The following is a 16,396-nucleotide window of genomic DNA, read 5'->3' as shown; positions in this document are numbered from 1 at the left end:
GCTAAAAGTTCTCATTGCTCTGAGAACTTGTGCTACATATTCAAAAACTTTTCAAATGCAACCGTTATGAGCTCACACAACATGAACAAACCAATTTGAATATTAAACACTAGTATCTAGTTCTGCTGTTGAAAATACTAATTGCTTTACAATAAAAGTAATAAAGAAAGTGAGTATTTCTTCTTAAGGAATTTCAATACTCTAATTAATCATTTACTCCAATCTCTAATTATCAATATGTTAATCAACTTGTTTTTGACTACATAGTACTAATTTGTTACTAACTACTCCACACAAGGCAAAATTGGCAGCACTCTGTTTTCTCTCATTCTCATTGTTTTCACAAATTACATTTGATGCTTGTTCTCAAGAACTCAATTCTCAGAAACTCATTCAATTCTGCCACTGGTTAATTCCAATAAAAAGTAATATTAACAAAGACCTTGAGCCTGGATATATGAACATCTTGCAAGATATGACATAGTATCTCTCCAATATTGTAAAGTTACCAGAAACCAACAATATTTTACATTTCATATTCACAAAACATGCTGTAGGACTTACAAAAAAATAGAACAGATTGATAATGAGAGTATGAATTATATGACATTGCTAGTGACTGCTTCCATTTTAATAGAGCCAATAGAAAGATGTTTGTTAGTGATACACTTTCAGAATTTTCTTATGTAATGTGCTTGCAATACCTGAAGTTGAAAACATTTTATCTTGTTAGAATTAAAACAGTAGGAATTACTCTTAGGTAAATTATTTATATGTATAAAACTTATTACTACAGAAAACTGTAACCAACCTAGGCATGAAACAAAATCTGCCCAAAATTGATACTGGTAGTTATATTAATAGAAACATTGAAGAAGTTTGAAAGAAATTGACATGGTTTTTTGATCTAAAGAAAAGGTAATGTTAAATTATAATATATGAGATTTTTTATGACATTCTATAAATAGTTTTATTTCCATCATGAAGAAGTCTATCAATATTTTTAGCATTTGGTAACATCTTAGAAGTTTTGAATCAGAAATATTCAAAAGAGCCAATTGGAAAAAAGCAATTGACTCGATTATTTATCAACAGAGATGAACACTCGAACAACCTTTCCAGTACATCAGCTTACAAAATTTATTAGATATTGTAGTATTTATGAGACTTTTTACAATATTGTAGCTTAAGATATGCTTTGTGAATACAAGACTTCTTTAAATCAGGCAACTTATGATGAATTTCATTATAACTTATAATACGAGGTGTTTGTGATTCTAGGCTTTGGTCCATGTATCCCCTTGTCACATAACCTTTTATTTCTCTGACAAGGTTCAAAGTCATTCTCAGAATACAGTTTGTCTTGCTCTGTGATGGTTGTTATACTGGGAGGATATCTGTCTACAAATGGAAAACTGCATAAAGCAGAAAATTAAGTTATACTATTCTAAAAATATCTCCCATTTCTGTGTTGGACGGATTTCTGGCTTTTAATAAAATTTAACAGAAAATCACTCTGTTCCTAAGAATTTTTTCCATTTAGACAGTTTTGTTTTATTCAAATCCATTTTAGAAAGGTTGCATTGTATTTCTGATAATTAGCACTGAGTTCAGCGTTAACGTAGATTCTTCTTTTTTTTTTTAAAGAAGAATCTACGTTAACGCTGAACTCAGTGCTAATTATCAGAAATATATGCAACTTTGGCGTGAGTTAACTTTTATTATTTTCTACAGGTTGCATTGTATTATATATTTACATACAGTAAAATCCCTTGTGTGACACCTTCAGGATATGCAAATATGGTGGCCATCCTAAGTGGGATTATAAAAAAATTCACATACAGAACTATAATTAGAGTATTATAATGAATCCTGCTGAAAGTTTAATACAAATTATAAAAGTAAACAAAATTAAATAAATAAACAAATAATTCACATAATACTATACATACTTTTCAATATACAGTAATTGAAACTTTCATACAAGTTAACACTAAAAAATATAGTTTTGAAATACAGAGTATATGTATAGTGAATGAAAAATGTTTGCTGTAGGATTCAGTCAAGTACTGCGCAGTACAATATTAAATGGAATTGTTGAATACCCATAGAAGGAATCACTACATAAACAAAATCAACATGTTTATGAAATAGTAATAAAGATTTTATTTACTTATACGAAGGCTTTTTTTTAAATAAGGTCCGTTTTTTAATAAAAAGAAAAATACTGTAAATATTATTAAAATATATGTTTTTCCATATTCTACATACTTTTATCTACTTTTCTACATAATTTCCATTTTGTTTAAACATTTGTCATACCACTCAACAATTTTTTGAATTCCGACTTCAAAGAAATCTGCCACCTGTCAAGAAGCCCAATCCACGACTGCAGTTTTCACTTCTTCTTCGCCGTTGAAATGTTGACCACCAAGGAACTCCTTTAAGTATCGAAACAAGTGAAAATCACTGGGTGAAAGGTCTGGACTGTGTGGATGATCGTATCGAGTCAAAACGATAAAGCACTGTTTAATCTTTTTGTTTTGTGATCGTCAGAAAGCAGTCTTGGAACGCACCGAGAAAACAATTTTCGATAATTCAGTTTCTCCGAAACAATGGTATACAAAACTGATCTTGAAATCTGTGGAAATTCAATTGATAACGTTGAAATCGTGAATCATTGGTCCTCTCAAATTTTGTTATCCACATCACGAATCAAATCTTCAGAAATCAGAGAAGGTCGGCCAGGGCGTGGCTCATCATGCACATTAACTCGCCCATCCTTGAACATTCTTACCCATTTTCGAACTTTACTGTCACTCATAGCATTATCACCATAAACTTCACAAATCTGACGGTGAATTTCCACTGCTGCCAAGTTTCTTGCATTTAAGAATCAAATAACAGATCGTATCTCACAGTCAGCGAGAGACTCAATTTTCTTAAACATTTTAAACTTCTACAGCTCAGCATACAGACAGACAATATGGCTGCAAATGGCGTCAAAACGCGTGCCAAGCTTGCTTGGAGCAGAAGCGTATGCATACTGCCGTGATTGCGCATTATTCTCACTTTCATTCACAAATGGACCTTATTTAAAAAATAGCCCTCGTATATTGTACTTTAACAAGAAAATTCATAAAAAAATTATGAAACTGAAGTCACTAAATATGCAGAAATGTCCAAGTGGTAGAAAAAAGTGTTAATAATTAAATTGGCTTTTGCCTCAGATTCATCAATATTTCTCAATCATTCACAGTCATTTGTAATACTCAATTTGTTGAGTGTTGCAAATGACAAGTTAGTAATGTAGACCAATCATCAATGATTTATGTAGTTATAGTTTTACAAAATACAATCAGATTTTGTGTAAAAATATTGAACAAATATATTATCATCTTTCTTCTTACTACATTCTGAGGACAAATGTAATGGGCCAGATGTAAGTGAAGATTTATTTCATTTGAAATAAAATCTGTCAACAAACTGTTCCATAACTATAACAAACCTCAATTTGTTTAGTGTTTTAAACAATACATTTGACCAATTGAGAGACAAAGTTTAAATTACACAAGGATTAACAGCCAAACAGCATCTAGACCAGGGGTGGCCAACAGTTTTTGCCCCAGACCGGACTGGAAAGAAAAATTCTTTCACGGGCTGGATGAAATATTAAAATTAAATCATGTTAAGTAACAGAAGTTCCTGATGCATGTGCAACATCATTTTACAATGTGAAGAAACGTATGAGCAAAAAAAAAAAAATGTCGACAGGCAGGCAGTGCTGTGCATCACATGTCAGCATAAACAGGGTGACATGGCAAAATAGCAGACAAGTTTCAGTGAATGTGGGATCTTTTGTTCTTCAAATAGTGTAAATTTATAACAGACAAATGCAAAAGTTGTAAATTTCTACAATGGAATTTTTTTTAAACATGAAGAAGTATCGCGAATCCATTTGACCAATTATTGGAAGTTAAGTAGCTAATTTTGAAAAATTAATCACGGATTGGATAAACCCATTACATGGGCCGCACGTTGACCACCCAATTTAGACCCTGAACTGTTGCATCATGGTTTAAAATGCATTTCAAAGACAATTGTCTATTTCTGAATGCTGTCTAAATAAACCTTGACAAAATGTTGGCTATTATTTTCTTTGCTGTTATGCACTTCTTTTAAGAGTTGTTCAATCAATCAGTTATTTATTTGTGACATCAGAAAAACAGTAACCAGCAACATGTCAAAAATGTGTTGGAATTTCTCTGAAGAAGAAAATGTATCATATTACTACTCACCCAATTTACTCAATAGTTGCTCCCATATTATTTATTAAATGCTAAGAAATTTGGCACTACAGGCAGACATTAGATGCTATCTCTTGTTAAATTTAATAATTATAATTAAATTAATATTATAATTAATTAATTTAGAAAATAATATGTGGAGAAAAAGTATTCTTATGGAAATTATAAAAAAATTATTCTGCAGTTGAGGAGAAGGTTTATGATAACCATACTGTGGTAATGAAAAAAACAGCATGGGAGAGGATTCAAAATGAATTCTCTTTGTCATTTCTTTGTTGGTCAGCATGTACCATAGAACAATTGAAAGGCAAGAAAATATAAAACTGTTCTAGCCTTTCTATTTTTCTATAATCATAAGGCCTTCAACAACTATCGTTTGTCAGTTAATCACAATCCCTTTCCAGTTAGGTGTTTAATTTTGTCACCAATATGAACAAATCCAGATTTAGAAAATCTATACTGAATTCGGATTAGATTTGTAACAGACTACTCTCTCCCTTCGTTTTTGTTGAGATGAATGATTATGTTGATTCATCCCATTTACAACATTTATCAAATTAACAATATCCATTTTTATCTAAACTTTGCAATGAAAACATAAATACTCTCCAATGTTTATACTGTATTCTCTCCTAGACATTGTATCATTTTACTGCAGGCAGATGTGTCTGTTAATGTTCAAGGTTGACCAGATAGCATACCTTGACGTGGCAACTGAGAGTCACACTGTTTGCAATGTGACATTTTTGTCAGCAAAATCATTACTTCTTAAGTTTTCTTTTTCTTTTTCTCAAATATTGTTATATTAATCCAAATTTTTCTTTTTTCATCTGATAGTACTGTATCTTGGGATGCCAAAACTATATAGTTTTTTATTTTGGATGAATGCATTTTTAGATTTTTATATGATTTTATTCACACACATGATAAATTCAATATGTAGTATAAATAAAAATGATTTTAAATGTTTAAATCTAAGTTGCCAATGCTTCTTAAACATACTACAATCAGGAATAAGAACTTAGATCTTAAGTGTCTAAATTTTCAGTTTTTATTGAAATCTTTACTGCAACTAGAAAAACAACGAAAAAAAAAAAGTAACTCAATGCTCAATGCCAATTTTCCTGATGAGAATATGGATTTTAATCTTGCTAAGTTGTTTGATTCCTTTTGTAATTATGTAAGGGATACTTATAAATGTGTGAAGAAACAGACTACCGTTGTTAATTTCTTTATAAAACTATACACCTAACTAACAGAATCAGAATACTGTAATGCAGCTTTGATTGTTGACTTGAAATGTAATCAGATTGTGGCATCAAGATGCTTATAACATTGTATGTGTTGATGTGAAATGAACAAATGTAAACTCCTCCTACCTTGTTAAGCTACTTGGCATCAACCCTGATCACATGTCTATGCTGTTTTGTCCCAACAGGAAGGTTGGAGTAAGACATCAGTCCAGACAATAATTTAACTTTTATTTTTAAGTGATCAAGTGATATCTACAGAGGAAGTGGTGAGATGCTAACAGAGACGATCAGCTCACAAAAGTGGCTCTCCTCATCTCTGTCCAAAAATATATAGGTCAGAGATTACACTGTGGCAACCTCTGCACAACAAGATTAATTTATTTTCAGATGTTAAACAAAAAACCAATCAACAAAAATGCTATTTTATTTTTATTAATTTGAATACTGTAATATGAGTTTATTTCAATTTCATATTTCAGATCCACAGCAGAATTGGAAGGAACTTTTAAAGTGTGATATCCCTTTACTGAGAATCTTGTTATAAAATGTAAATTCAGCTTTTCTTGTCTCCCTTCCAATTCACATTAACAGGGAATTCCTGTATTGTGTTATATAGTTTCCAAAACTTCATTTAAATCATAAATAGTACATATTAAATAAAAATATTTGAAATATTTTAAAGTACACATCCATACAAATTAAATATCTATATTGAAATTCTTAAGTTAATAAAAAATATCTAAGAGTATTAAATACCTTTGATCAGCCATTCACAATGTGAATCTTCAGGGTAATTTCCACTCCCATCAGAAAATACACCAGAAGCGCCAGATAGAATCTTTCTCTGTTTATCACATGTATCTTTAGACAAAGATTTGGCTATTTTAGCCTGGCCACATATTGTTGTATGCAATAAAAATACTACAACCAGAGTAAGATTCCATATTAATCTTAAATGGGTCATCATGATTTTGCCAAAAAAGTTGTATACAATTTCTCATTATCAGGTACAATAAAATCATGATTTACTAGTAAGAAATTTCTCTGATGAATAATGTTAACTGAAGATTTTTTCTGTTTGGCCATATTTTAAATAAATATAATCAACCTGAAATGATAAAAGTTTAAATATTGATTAATTTTATTTTTTTTCTAAAATATTTTATTGTTATATCAAATATATTAACTAACCTATAACACTTTATGTAACAAATCAACAGAAGATCAAAAACAAAAAATTAAAACTGTGATATTAAACTGATTTTAAATTAAGAAAAGAAAATGCAGGACAATTATTCTTGTTTTATTAATTACAAAAATAATCAAAGATTCATTATTTTACCAAAACTAAATTACTATTTGAAAAATGATACCTCCATTCCTCACTCTATCTGTCAACATTAATTGATTTATAATAGAAATAAACAATCCCAAATGAACTGCTGAATTATCAGGCTATAATAAGGCTTTCTGATTAATTTTAGAGTCATATTGGTATTTAATTAATTACATAGTACAGTGGTTCCCAAACTTTTTTGATTCTTGGCAAGGGATTCTCTGACCCTTGCCAAGAATCAATTTTCAATTTTCAATGATTCAATTTTCCCAAGGCGCCCAAATGTTAAATTCTAACAAGTACAATTTGCAAAGTAGCAAAATAGCCAATATCTTTTTAATTAAAGAGTTAACACGTTAAATAAAAAATAAATAAAACACGTATTTAAGGTAACAAAAAATGTAATTGAAAAAATTCAATTAACTAGAATTAGTGGGATGGATGAGCCTGTTGATTACTGCAAATTTTCTCAAACCTTGGAATCAAACTGGATATAGCCACCCTCATTTCCTTCTACACATTGATTTTCATGCAATGCTTAGTTTTTATCACAGCGACAAACTCAGCTTTGCACATTAAGAAATTGCAAATGGAATTAAGATTCTCTGACCACTCAGAAGGGATATTTATCTTTTACTGATATCCAAAATTGTTAATTCCATAAAAAACAGTACTCACATCAAAAACCAATAACCGGTGCGAAAACTAAAACGGTTTCTAAAAAGCTTTTTAGAAATTATTTGGAAGGAAAGCACGCTATAGTTTTAAAAAACCTTCGTATCCGGTTTCAACAGAAAACAAATAAGCCTGACGAAGATCCCAGAAGGGGAGTCAAAAACGTTTGATTTTTGGAAGTTTTCGCACCAGTTATTGGTTTTTGATGCGAGTACTGTTTTTTAAACAACCCGGTGTGCTGAGGGAATATACTAGTTAATTCCATGCTGCTAGATTTTGTTTTCATTGTATTGTCGCAAGACAACTCAATAAGATTCTCTTCTTCTGCAGCAAAAACTTCAGATGGAGCACTGGCATTAAATGAATCTTGAATCCATGCAAATTTATCAATATGATCATTTTGAAAATATTTCTCAAACCAAGTGATAAGCTGTAATAAATGTTCTTCAAAAATAGAGTTCCTACCTTGAGAGAAATCAACTCCATTGGAAGACAAACACTGTTGCAACAAGGGGAAACATCCTTTCCTCCGTCTTCATTTATTTTTATTTTCCATAGTTTTAATTTTTTTTATATAAGCTGAAATTTTCTCAATCAACTTTAAAGGGTGCATGTTGCTTCCCTGCAGGGAGAGATTCAGAGCATTCAGCTTTTCAAAAATATCACATAAGTATGCTATTTTCAATCACAAAATTTTCGGCATACTTGTGGTCTTCCTCTTTAATAAAAATATAAATTTCCTATCGCAGTTCAAACATACAAGACAAAACATTGTCTCGTGGTGTTGTGGTAGTGTTTTGTACTTTCTCAAAGTGCTGTAGTACAACAAAGATGTATGCTGGATCCCACATCCTCACATAGTTTTTTGAAAAATCTTGCCTTCAACAGCCGTTTTTATAAAGTTTACTACATGTACTACATATTCTGGTTTAATGCAGGACTCAGATATTTCGATGCGAGTGCTTCCCTGTGAATAATGCAATGGGTCCACAGTACATCAGGGTCTTTGCTTAGAAAAAGTGCTTGCAATCCTCCATAACATCTGGACATAGAATGAACACCATCAGTAAAGATACCAATGCATTTGGTCCACTCCAAATTATTTTCAGAAATAAAAATATCGAGGATCTCGAACAAGTCGTGGGCCTTAGCACCAGCAGTGATACTTTTATGAAAGAGAAAGTCTTCTACAATGTTGTTATTATCTATAAACTGTACACAGCAAATCAAGTGAACATGAACATCATTATTATTATCTGTGTCCTCATCTAGCTGTAACCCAAATTTCTTCCCTTCTATTTTTTAATAACTGAACATTGGAGGTCCTTCACTATGTGCTGTATTCTGCAACTGATAGTGTTATTGGACAAAGGCACTTTTGAAAGCTGCTACCCAGCAGACCCACTGATCATAATGTTCACCATATGAGGGTTTTTACATTTTGTGATTCTATATGCCACCTTTATTACTGAGTTAATGATTTTCATCAGGTCTGCTAGATGTTGCATCATATCACATTGAATTGAAAATGGAAGTAAAATTATGAAAATTTTACATTTTGTGGTGCTCCTGGTAAGGAAGCCGCAGCTCCCTAGGATGCCAAAGTGCACACTTTGGAAACCGCTGACATAGTCATATTACAGCCTGATAATTTAGCAGTTCATTTAACATTAACTATAAATTTGGTTTTTCAGTTATATATATATATATATATATATATATATTATATAAATTACATCAAAAATAAATATTTAATGTAAAAAATAATTGTATGGAAACATGTTTTCCTTACAATAAGTGTGTATTTTACTTGAAGATGTCTGTTTCAGTTGAAAACGTTAGTAAAATTACTATTTTGAGTTAATTTGTGCTGGTTTTGGGTGTTGGTCTTTATTTGCATAAATATTTATTATAATTTAATTCATCAAAATTAGACCATCTGTATGCAACAACAATTGCAATAAATGGATACAACTGCAACTGCAACGAATGCAATAAAATACATTCATTTATTTCATTGAACTGGATACTAACAATTTACTATTAAGCTTAGCACATAGCACTTAACATGATAAATCATAACGATCTAATGTAATAAATGATATTCCAAGTTAATGAGATAAATTTCAGAAACAACCTGATGACCTAAAGGAAACAAACTTTTGATTTTTAAAATTATTTATGACAAAAATCTAAGACAACTATATGTAATTTAAACTTTTTATTTTATATACAGTAGAGCATCGATTATCTGACTCAATTGGGGACTGGGGTTGGTCGGATAACTGAAAAAACAGATAACCAAAAAGTATGAAAAAATACATTATTAGTATAGTATATTAGTATATCCCATGTAATTAGTATATTATTGATAGTATATCGCTATTAACCTACTTCACGTTGAAGTTTCATCAATCTTAAGCCTAACAAAATTTTGTTTTAAATAATAATCGTCGCTATTGTATCCTTAAAAATTATTTGTTTTGCAAAAATAAATACAAAAAGAAAAATAGAAAATTAAGCCTGGTTTAAATACTGGCCTCCCTTTCATGGTCAAGCCAGTGTTGCCAGCTAAAACATGCAAAAATTTAACAAAAATAATATTAAAGTAGCCAAGACATAACCAAATATTGTAGCGCCACATCACTAGCGGACATTTGAATTTGTCGACTAGAACGCGGTCGGTTGATAAGGGGTCAGATAATCGATGCTCTACTGTATTGTTATACAGTAGAGCATCGATTATCCGACCCCCGATCAACCGACTTATCGGTTAACCGACCGCGTTCTAGTCGACAAATTCAAATGTCTGCTAGTGATGTGGCGCTACAATATTTGGTTATGTCTTGGCTACTTTAATATTATTTTTGTTAAATTTTTGCATGTTTTAGCTGGCAGCACTGACTCAACCATGAAAGCAAGGCTAGTATTTAAACCAGACCTAATACACTATACTAATAATGTATTTTTTCATACTTTTTGGTTATCCAACTTTTCAGTTATCCAACCAACCCCAGTCCCCAATTAAGTCGGATAATCAATGCTCTACTGCAGGGGTGGCCAACTTTTGTGTACATAAGATCTACTTTTTATCTTAAAAATGTGTCGCGATCGACTTGTGGTAGGCATAGAGTAAGTGGCGAGGGGGGTGTGAAATACATACTATGTTTATACACTGTGCTTCAGTACGAGGTGCACTCCCGCGAACACTCCATAAAGAAAATAAATTTCCAGACCCAACTTTTGATATTTGCAGTTACGAGTTCATTCCATACAGGCGTCACCTAAAAAAATTGATTTTTTGACACTTTCAAGATAGATTTTTATTAACTTAAAATATAATTTAATTTTTTTTATCAATTACAATGTATAAATTGTAGTACTATTAATTCGTAAACTTGAAAAACTTGTTATAAAACTGCACAGTACGGCTGATAATTTGATTATAAAATTTTACTTTCGCGATTTTTTTTTGGGCGAGGAAAATTTATCATGGAAGAATGATATAAGATTTTTAGACTTCTTTTTTGCTAATCTATCAAAAGCTCGCGGGAGTGCTTTTTGTACTAGAACACCCTGTATATCTACCTACGTAAAAAACAACGTAATTATTTAACGGGCCAAAAAACTCACGTCCAGGGGAATTAAAACAACATGAGTAATTATTAACAATATTTATTAATTCAAATTAGCTACTGATGAAGACAGATTTAGAATTTATTTTATTCCGTTACATTAATGGGAAGACTGAGTTTGCACGTCTCTTACCAAGAAAACATAATTAGGTGTATATCCTGACAAAGATAATAATAATTCTTCAGTATGGGACTTAGTCAGGACAGAATGTTTAGTCTTCGTTAACTTTAAGTATGAAAATGCCAATTCACACAGGTATGTAGTTCCGAAACAGGAATAAATGTATTTGCTACATTTGGTGATACTGGGATATTTTTTTCAATTGACGTATTTCCAAAAATCCAAAAATATAGAGGTCTGTTGCCGAAAACGCTCACTTATCGAGTAAATAGATAGGTAAAAAAAGCCATAATTTAATTTAAAACATAAAGAACTTACATTTTAAACAAATAAAAAATTGAAACTCAACGTTGTCACCGTGGATAAATAATATTGATTAATAATAATAATATTGTTAATACTAAAGAAAAGAAGCTACCGCATGACAGTATCAAATATTCAAGCTAAATGGCTGTGTTTTCTACGAGTCCAGTCATAACTGCATGCATATTGTTGCTTTTGCGCGTTACGTTTACAAGTTGCGTTCAGTTACAAGTGTAACACATTAAGTCAAAGACATCGCGAACGATCGACCAAAATTGGCATCGCGATCGACCGGTCGATCGCGATCGACTTGTTGGCCACCCCTGCTCTACTGTATATTCTTTGTTGTATTAATGTAGCGGAACAGTAGTACCTTGACTTACAAGTGCCCCAACTTATGAGTTTTTTGAGATACAAGCAGTCTCTCCGCCGATTTTTTGCTTTGAGTTGAGAGCTAAAATTCGGGTTATGAGCAATCACTAGTTGGCACAGCAAATGCAACAGCAAACCACAGATTAAGAAAAATAAGTTGAAAAACTGCCATAATTTCATCATTTTCATTACTCTTCCAATGTCTGACAGGCTAGCTTATGGAAAAACATGTGATCAAGTGACGTAGGTATTAGTTCACTTCCAAGTTGTGTGGAGTGCCACTGCCTCTCATTTCTGGAATTTTCCATCTTTTCTTTCTTTATCTATACAGTGAACACTGCAACATCTGCAAAACCAGTTTATTGCAGTAGATTCTATTGTGTTTTTATACAATATTTGTTATTTATAAGCCCATTTTTCTTATTTAAAAACATGTAACAAAAACATTGTGTTATTTTGGGAGTCCAGAATAGACTAATGGCATTTCACTTCATTTCAATGGGAAAAAGTGATTTGACATACAAGTAATTTGAGTTACAAGTTTCATCATGGAAGGAATTAAATTCATATGTTCAAAGTACTGTACCACTGTATATTGTTCAATAGATAGTTCATATGAAACTAAGTAAACTTTTTCTTATTATTTCCAGCAGATTCAAACAGTTAAATTCAAATATTTTTACTTTTTTAAAAGAAATGAGTAATAAGAAACTGTTTCCTTATTGCAAAATGTTGTTGGCTAACCCAGTTATTGAAATATTTTTTAATTTTAAAACTAAGTGAGAACCAAACTCAAAAACGGATGTCAATTGATGCCAACGCTATTACAAATAAAGCTTTGTGAATTTAGGAAAAAATTAAAGAGCAGTTACCATCCTCTTCTTTATCTGAAAAGAAGCAGACTTTCACAGCAAGTCATGGTTGGTTCGAAAGATTCAAATCAAGACACTCTTTACATAGTTTAAAATTAAAAGGTAAACTGGCATCTGGTGATGTAGATACAACACAAGAATATCCAACAAAATTTGCTGAAATTGTTGCCAACAAGTCATATACTCCTGATCAGGTTTTCAATGCTGATGATTAAAGGTTATTTTGTAAAAAAAATGCCAGAGAGGACCTACGTGTCTAAAATTCATAAATCAGCTAGCGGTAATAAAGCAGCAAAAGATTAATTAAACAATTCTTTTTTGTAGTAATGCTTCAGGAGATTACATTATGAAACCATTGGTTATTAATAAATCAAAAATGCCATTCATATTTAAAGGAATAAATATCAACCATCTTCCTGTTTATTGGAGAGCCAATAAGAAAGCATAGGTTACTGCCACAATGTTTAATGAATGGTTTAATGAATGTTTTATCCCAGATACCAAAAAACATTTAAATTAAAAGGGACTACTGCCTTTTAAAGTGCTTTTGTTAATTGACAATGCACTGGGTCAGCCACAAGATGTACAGCATGAGAATGTCCAAGTTATATTTTTACCAAAGAATACAACTTCATTATTATAGCCATTAGATCAGGGGATAATTTTGACTTTTAAGGCTCTGTACATAAAACGAGCCTTTACACACATTTTAGAAAAAATGGAAAATAACGAATCTTTAACAGTTATTAATGCTTGGAAAAATTTTACAATCTTAGAATGTATTAAGCATATTGCTTTATTGTATATTGAGATTAAGCAATCAACGCTCAATGGCTGTTGGAAGAAATTGTGGCCAAATGTAAAGTGAAGCTTCTATTTCACCATTAAAGGATGAATATTCTCAGATATCCAACAAATTTTTTGAGTTGAGTTGAGAGCTAAATTTCGGGTTGTGCTGTTATCTGAGTTATCTACAATTGGTGCATTCATTGGGTGGAGAAGGTTTCAATGATTTTACTGAAGGAAATATTGCAGAACTAATGGCTGATAAAGAAGTAAGTGAAGATGATTTAATTAACATGTTGATGAAACTAGTGATTGTGACAATGATCCTGATGAAGAAGAATTTGAATCAGTTGCATTTACAGCAAAAATCATCTGCAAAAGACTCAAATTGGGAAGAAAATTGGGTAATCATTTTGTACAAAATGACTCAAATGTTGAATGGGCTCTTCAATTCCAACATATTAATCACTGCTTGGCTCAATATGATGAGGTCTATAAATATCTAACAAGAAATCAGAAGCAAATGTTAATAACAGATTTCATTACCAAATCTCCTCAAGATGTAAATGTTTCTACTCAAACATCGAATCGACAATAATTTCGACTGATGAAAGTGACTTCGAACCAATCACGAAGAAGAGATTGACAGTGATTAATGATAGTGATGAATGATGATAATTGCCATCAACCCTTGCAATAATTTTTTTTATGAATCTTTTAGATTTTATTTTTTTGTTCCTTTGTACTTTGTATTTAATTAATAAAAGAATATATTTCTTTGCCTTTCAATATTTTTGTTTGATTTATGTACCTTAAAAAAATTGAAAAAAATTCATAATTAATAAACAAAATTACGTGTTTTTTGCATACTTTTCAATTTTCAACGGTTTTAATTTCAAAAAGTTACAATTTTGATTGCTTTCCTTACCACATGGTCTATAATTATGTATTCTGCATTTTCAAAAATTTTACAATTTCATTGGTTAAAATTCTATACCATATTGCACACGCAGATAACCCAAACATGTATAATATAATCAACGTAGTAGAATTGTGACGTCACCAACGAATATGAGGTCATTAAAAGTGATCATAATTGCTGCTGTCTCTGAGAGACGAATTTCTTCTCTTGTTTTGACATCATTCGTCTCTGAAAGAAGAGACAAGAGATAAATTACCAGAATACGGTCAGAACCAGGTCAGAATGTGTAAGGGATGTGTTGTCAAGTGGCCAATGCATTTTTTGATGTAGATCTAGTTTTATTCCATACTCCATGACTTTGATCCATTCAGGATTTGTGGATCAAAGAGTGGGAGGATGCTAGGGCACTCCTAGTAGGAAAGACAGAAGCCCATACTTTTGTTGATGCATCCCTAGTTGGAAAAGATAGGAGCCTGTGTTTTTTGAGCCATGTTCCTGGGATTTATGGCAGAAGGTCTCTACAAACTTGTGCTGTGCTGTTATCTGAGTGTATATTTCCAGGTAAATAAACCTTATGTTTTATTTATGCCATGTCTAGTTTCGTTCAAGAACCTCAAAACTTGATGTTAGAACATTTGCCTTGAGACAGTTTTTTCATTTTCTTCACACCAGTTATTGGTTGTGTGTGCATTATTAACCCCTTATAATGAACTAAGGTTTATGCAATAAAGAATTATTACACTGTATAACTTAGGAGCTGAGGTATAAGGAGTATTATTATTATGGTGGGTTTAGTGAGTTATACTCAGTTGATATCCATTGCTGTGTACTATGTCTAACCAGAGTCAAGGCATGGCAACCACAACAAAACTAAAATTAAATAAGTGTGTCAGTGTATGTGTCTGTATTCAGGAATTTCCTAAAAATATGACATGTATTCATTATAGTGGCCTTCTGTAGTGTGATGTATGTGTTTCTATTCAATTGTAATGTTCCCAGGCTTTTGTGTAGTGTGGGTGTGATATAACACCTGTAGAAGAGAGAACAACAGATGCAATAAGCACCCTATCCATCCTCCACAGATGCCTTATTTCCTGGGCGAGTTCTGTGTACTTGCTAATTTTTTCAGTGCATGTGTTTTGTACATTGAAGGTGTTCAGAATGGATATATGTATAATGTATGTGATTTTATTGTGTTTGTCAATTAGTGTGATGTCTGGTCTGTTGTGGTAAATTGTTTTATCTGTGAATATGGCTCTGTCATAGTACATTTTGTGCATGTTGTTTTCCAATATTGTCTGTGGAATGTATGTGTAGTATAGTTCGTGGATATCTAATAATTTGTGTTCATTCGCAAGCTCTTATTTACATAGACATAATCAAGTAGCAATATTTGCTACTTGATTATGTCTATGTAAATAATCTGTCTGTGCCAAGAGCTTACAACCAGAAGCGATGTGTTGTATAGTTTCTGGCATGCAAGATGTGACATTTTCTGCCCGTGTCATTTGTGTGTTGTATCTTTGAGTATGTGTTTTCTGTAGTTTTTAGTATTTATGACCTGATCCTGTATGGCAATCATGAATCCTTCCATCTCCCCAAAGAGGCATCCCCGAGCTAACTAGCTGTTTGATGCAGTTTTGTCAACAAAATCCTTGGCCAGGTCGTAGGAATGCCTGTCATGGAGTGCCTTTCAAACCCACTATTGCTTAATGGTGTCTTTTTTATATGTTGTGTCGTGTCCATATGATGTGAGTGTAAGTTTAACAGTGGGTTATTTGAGTCTTCTAGAGTTACTGCTTTATGTAACTGTA

The 16,396-nt window shown here is 31.8% G+C and overlaps 2 protein-coding genes across 8 annotated transcripts in view; one reads left to right on the top strand and one right to left on the bottom strand.

Annotated features, from left to right (window-relative positions):
- Rab14 (RAS oncogene family member Rab14) overlaps positions 1-16,396 on the top strand; it is a 191,256-nt gene that overhangs the window by 63,080 nt on the left and 111,780 nt on the right. The window lies entirely within an intron of this gene.
- The window catches only part of Megf8 (multiple EGF like domains 8), a 106,104-nt gene that overhangs the window by 76,577 nt on the left and 13,131 nt on the right, over positions 1-16,396 (bottom strand). For all 7 annotated transcript variants that reach the window (XM_067277621.1, XM_067277617.1, XM_067277619.1 and 4 more), the window contains one exon: positions 6,317-6,668. In XM_067277621.1, coding sequence (XP_067133722.1) covers positions 6,317-6,527 — 211 coding nt within the window. In that variant the 5' untranslated portion in view covers positions 6,528-6,668. The remainder of the gene's footprint in view (positions 1-6,316; positions 6,669-16,396) is intronic.

Source organism: Centruroides vittatus, unplaced genomic scaffold, assembly GCF_030686945.1.
Source record: "Centruroides vittatus isolate TY-2023 unplaced genomic scaffold, ASM3068694v2 contig_751, whole genome shotgun sequence".
Lineage (NCBI taxonomy): Eukaryota > Metazoa > Arthropoda > Arachnida > Scorpiones > Buthidae > Centruroides > Centruroides vittatus.
Note: the sequence above shows the minus strand (reverse complement) of the source record. Positions and strands in the feature narration are given on the sequence as shown.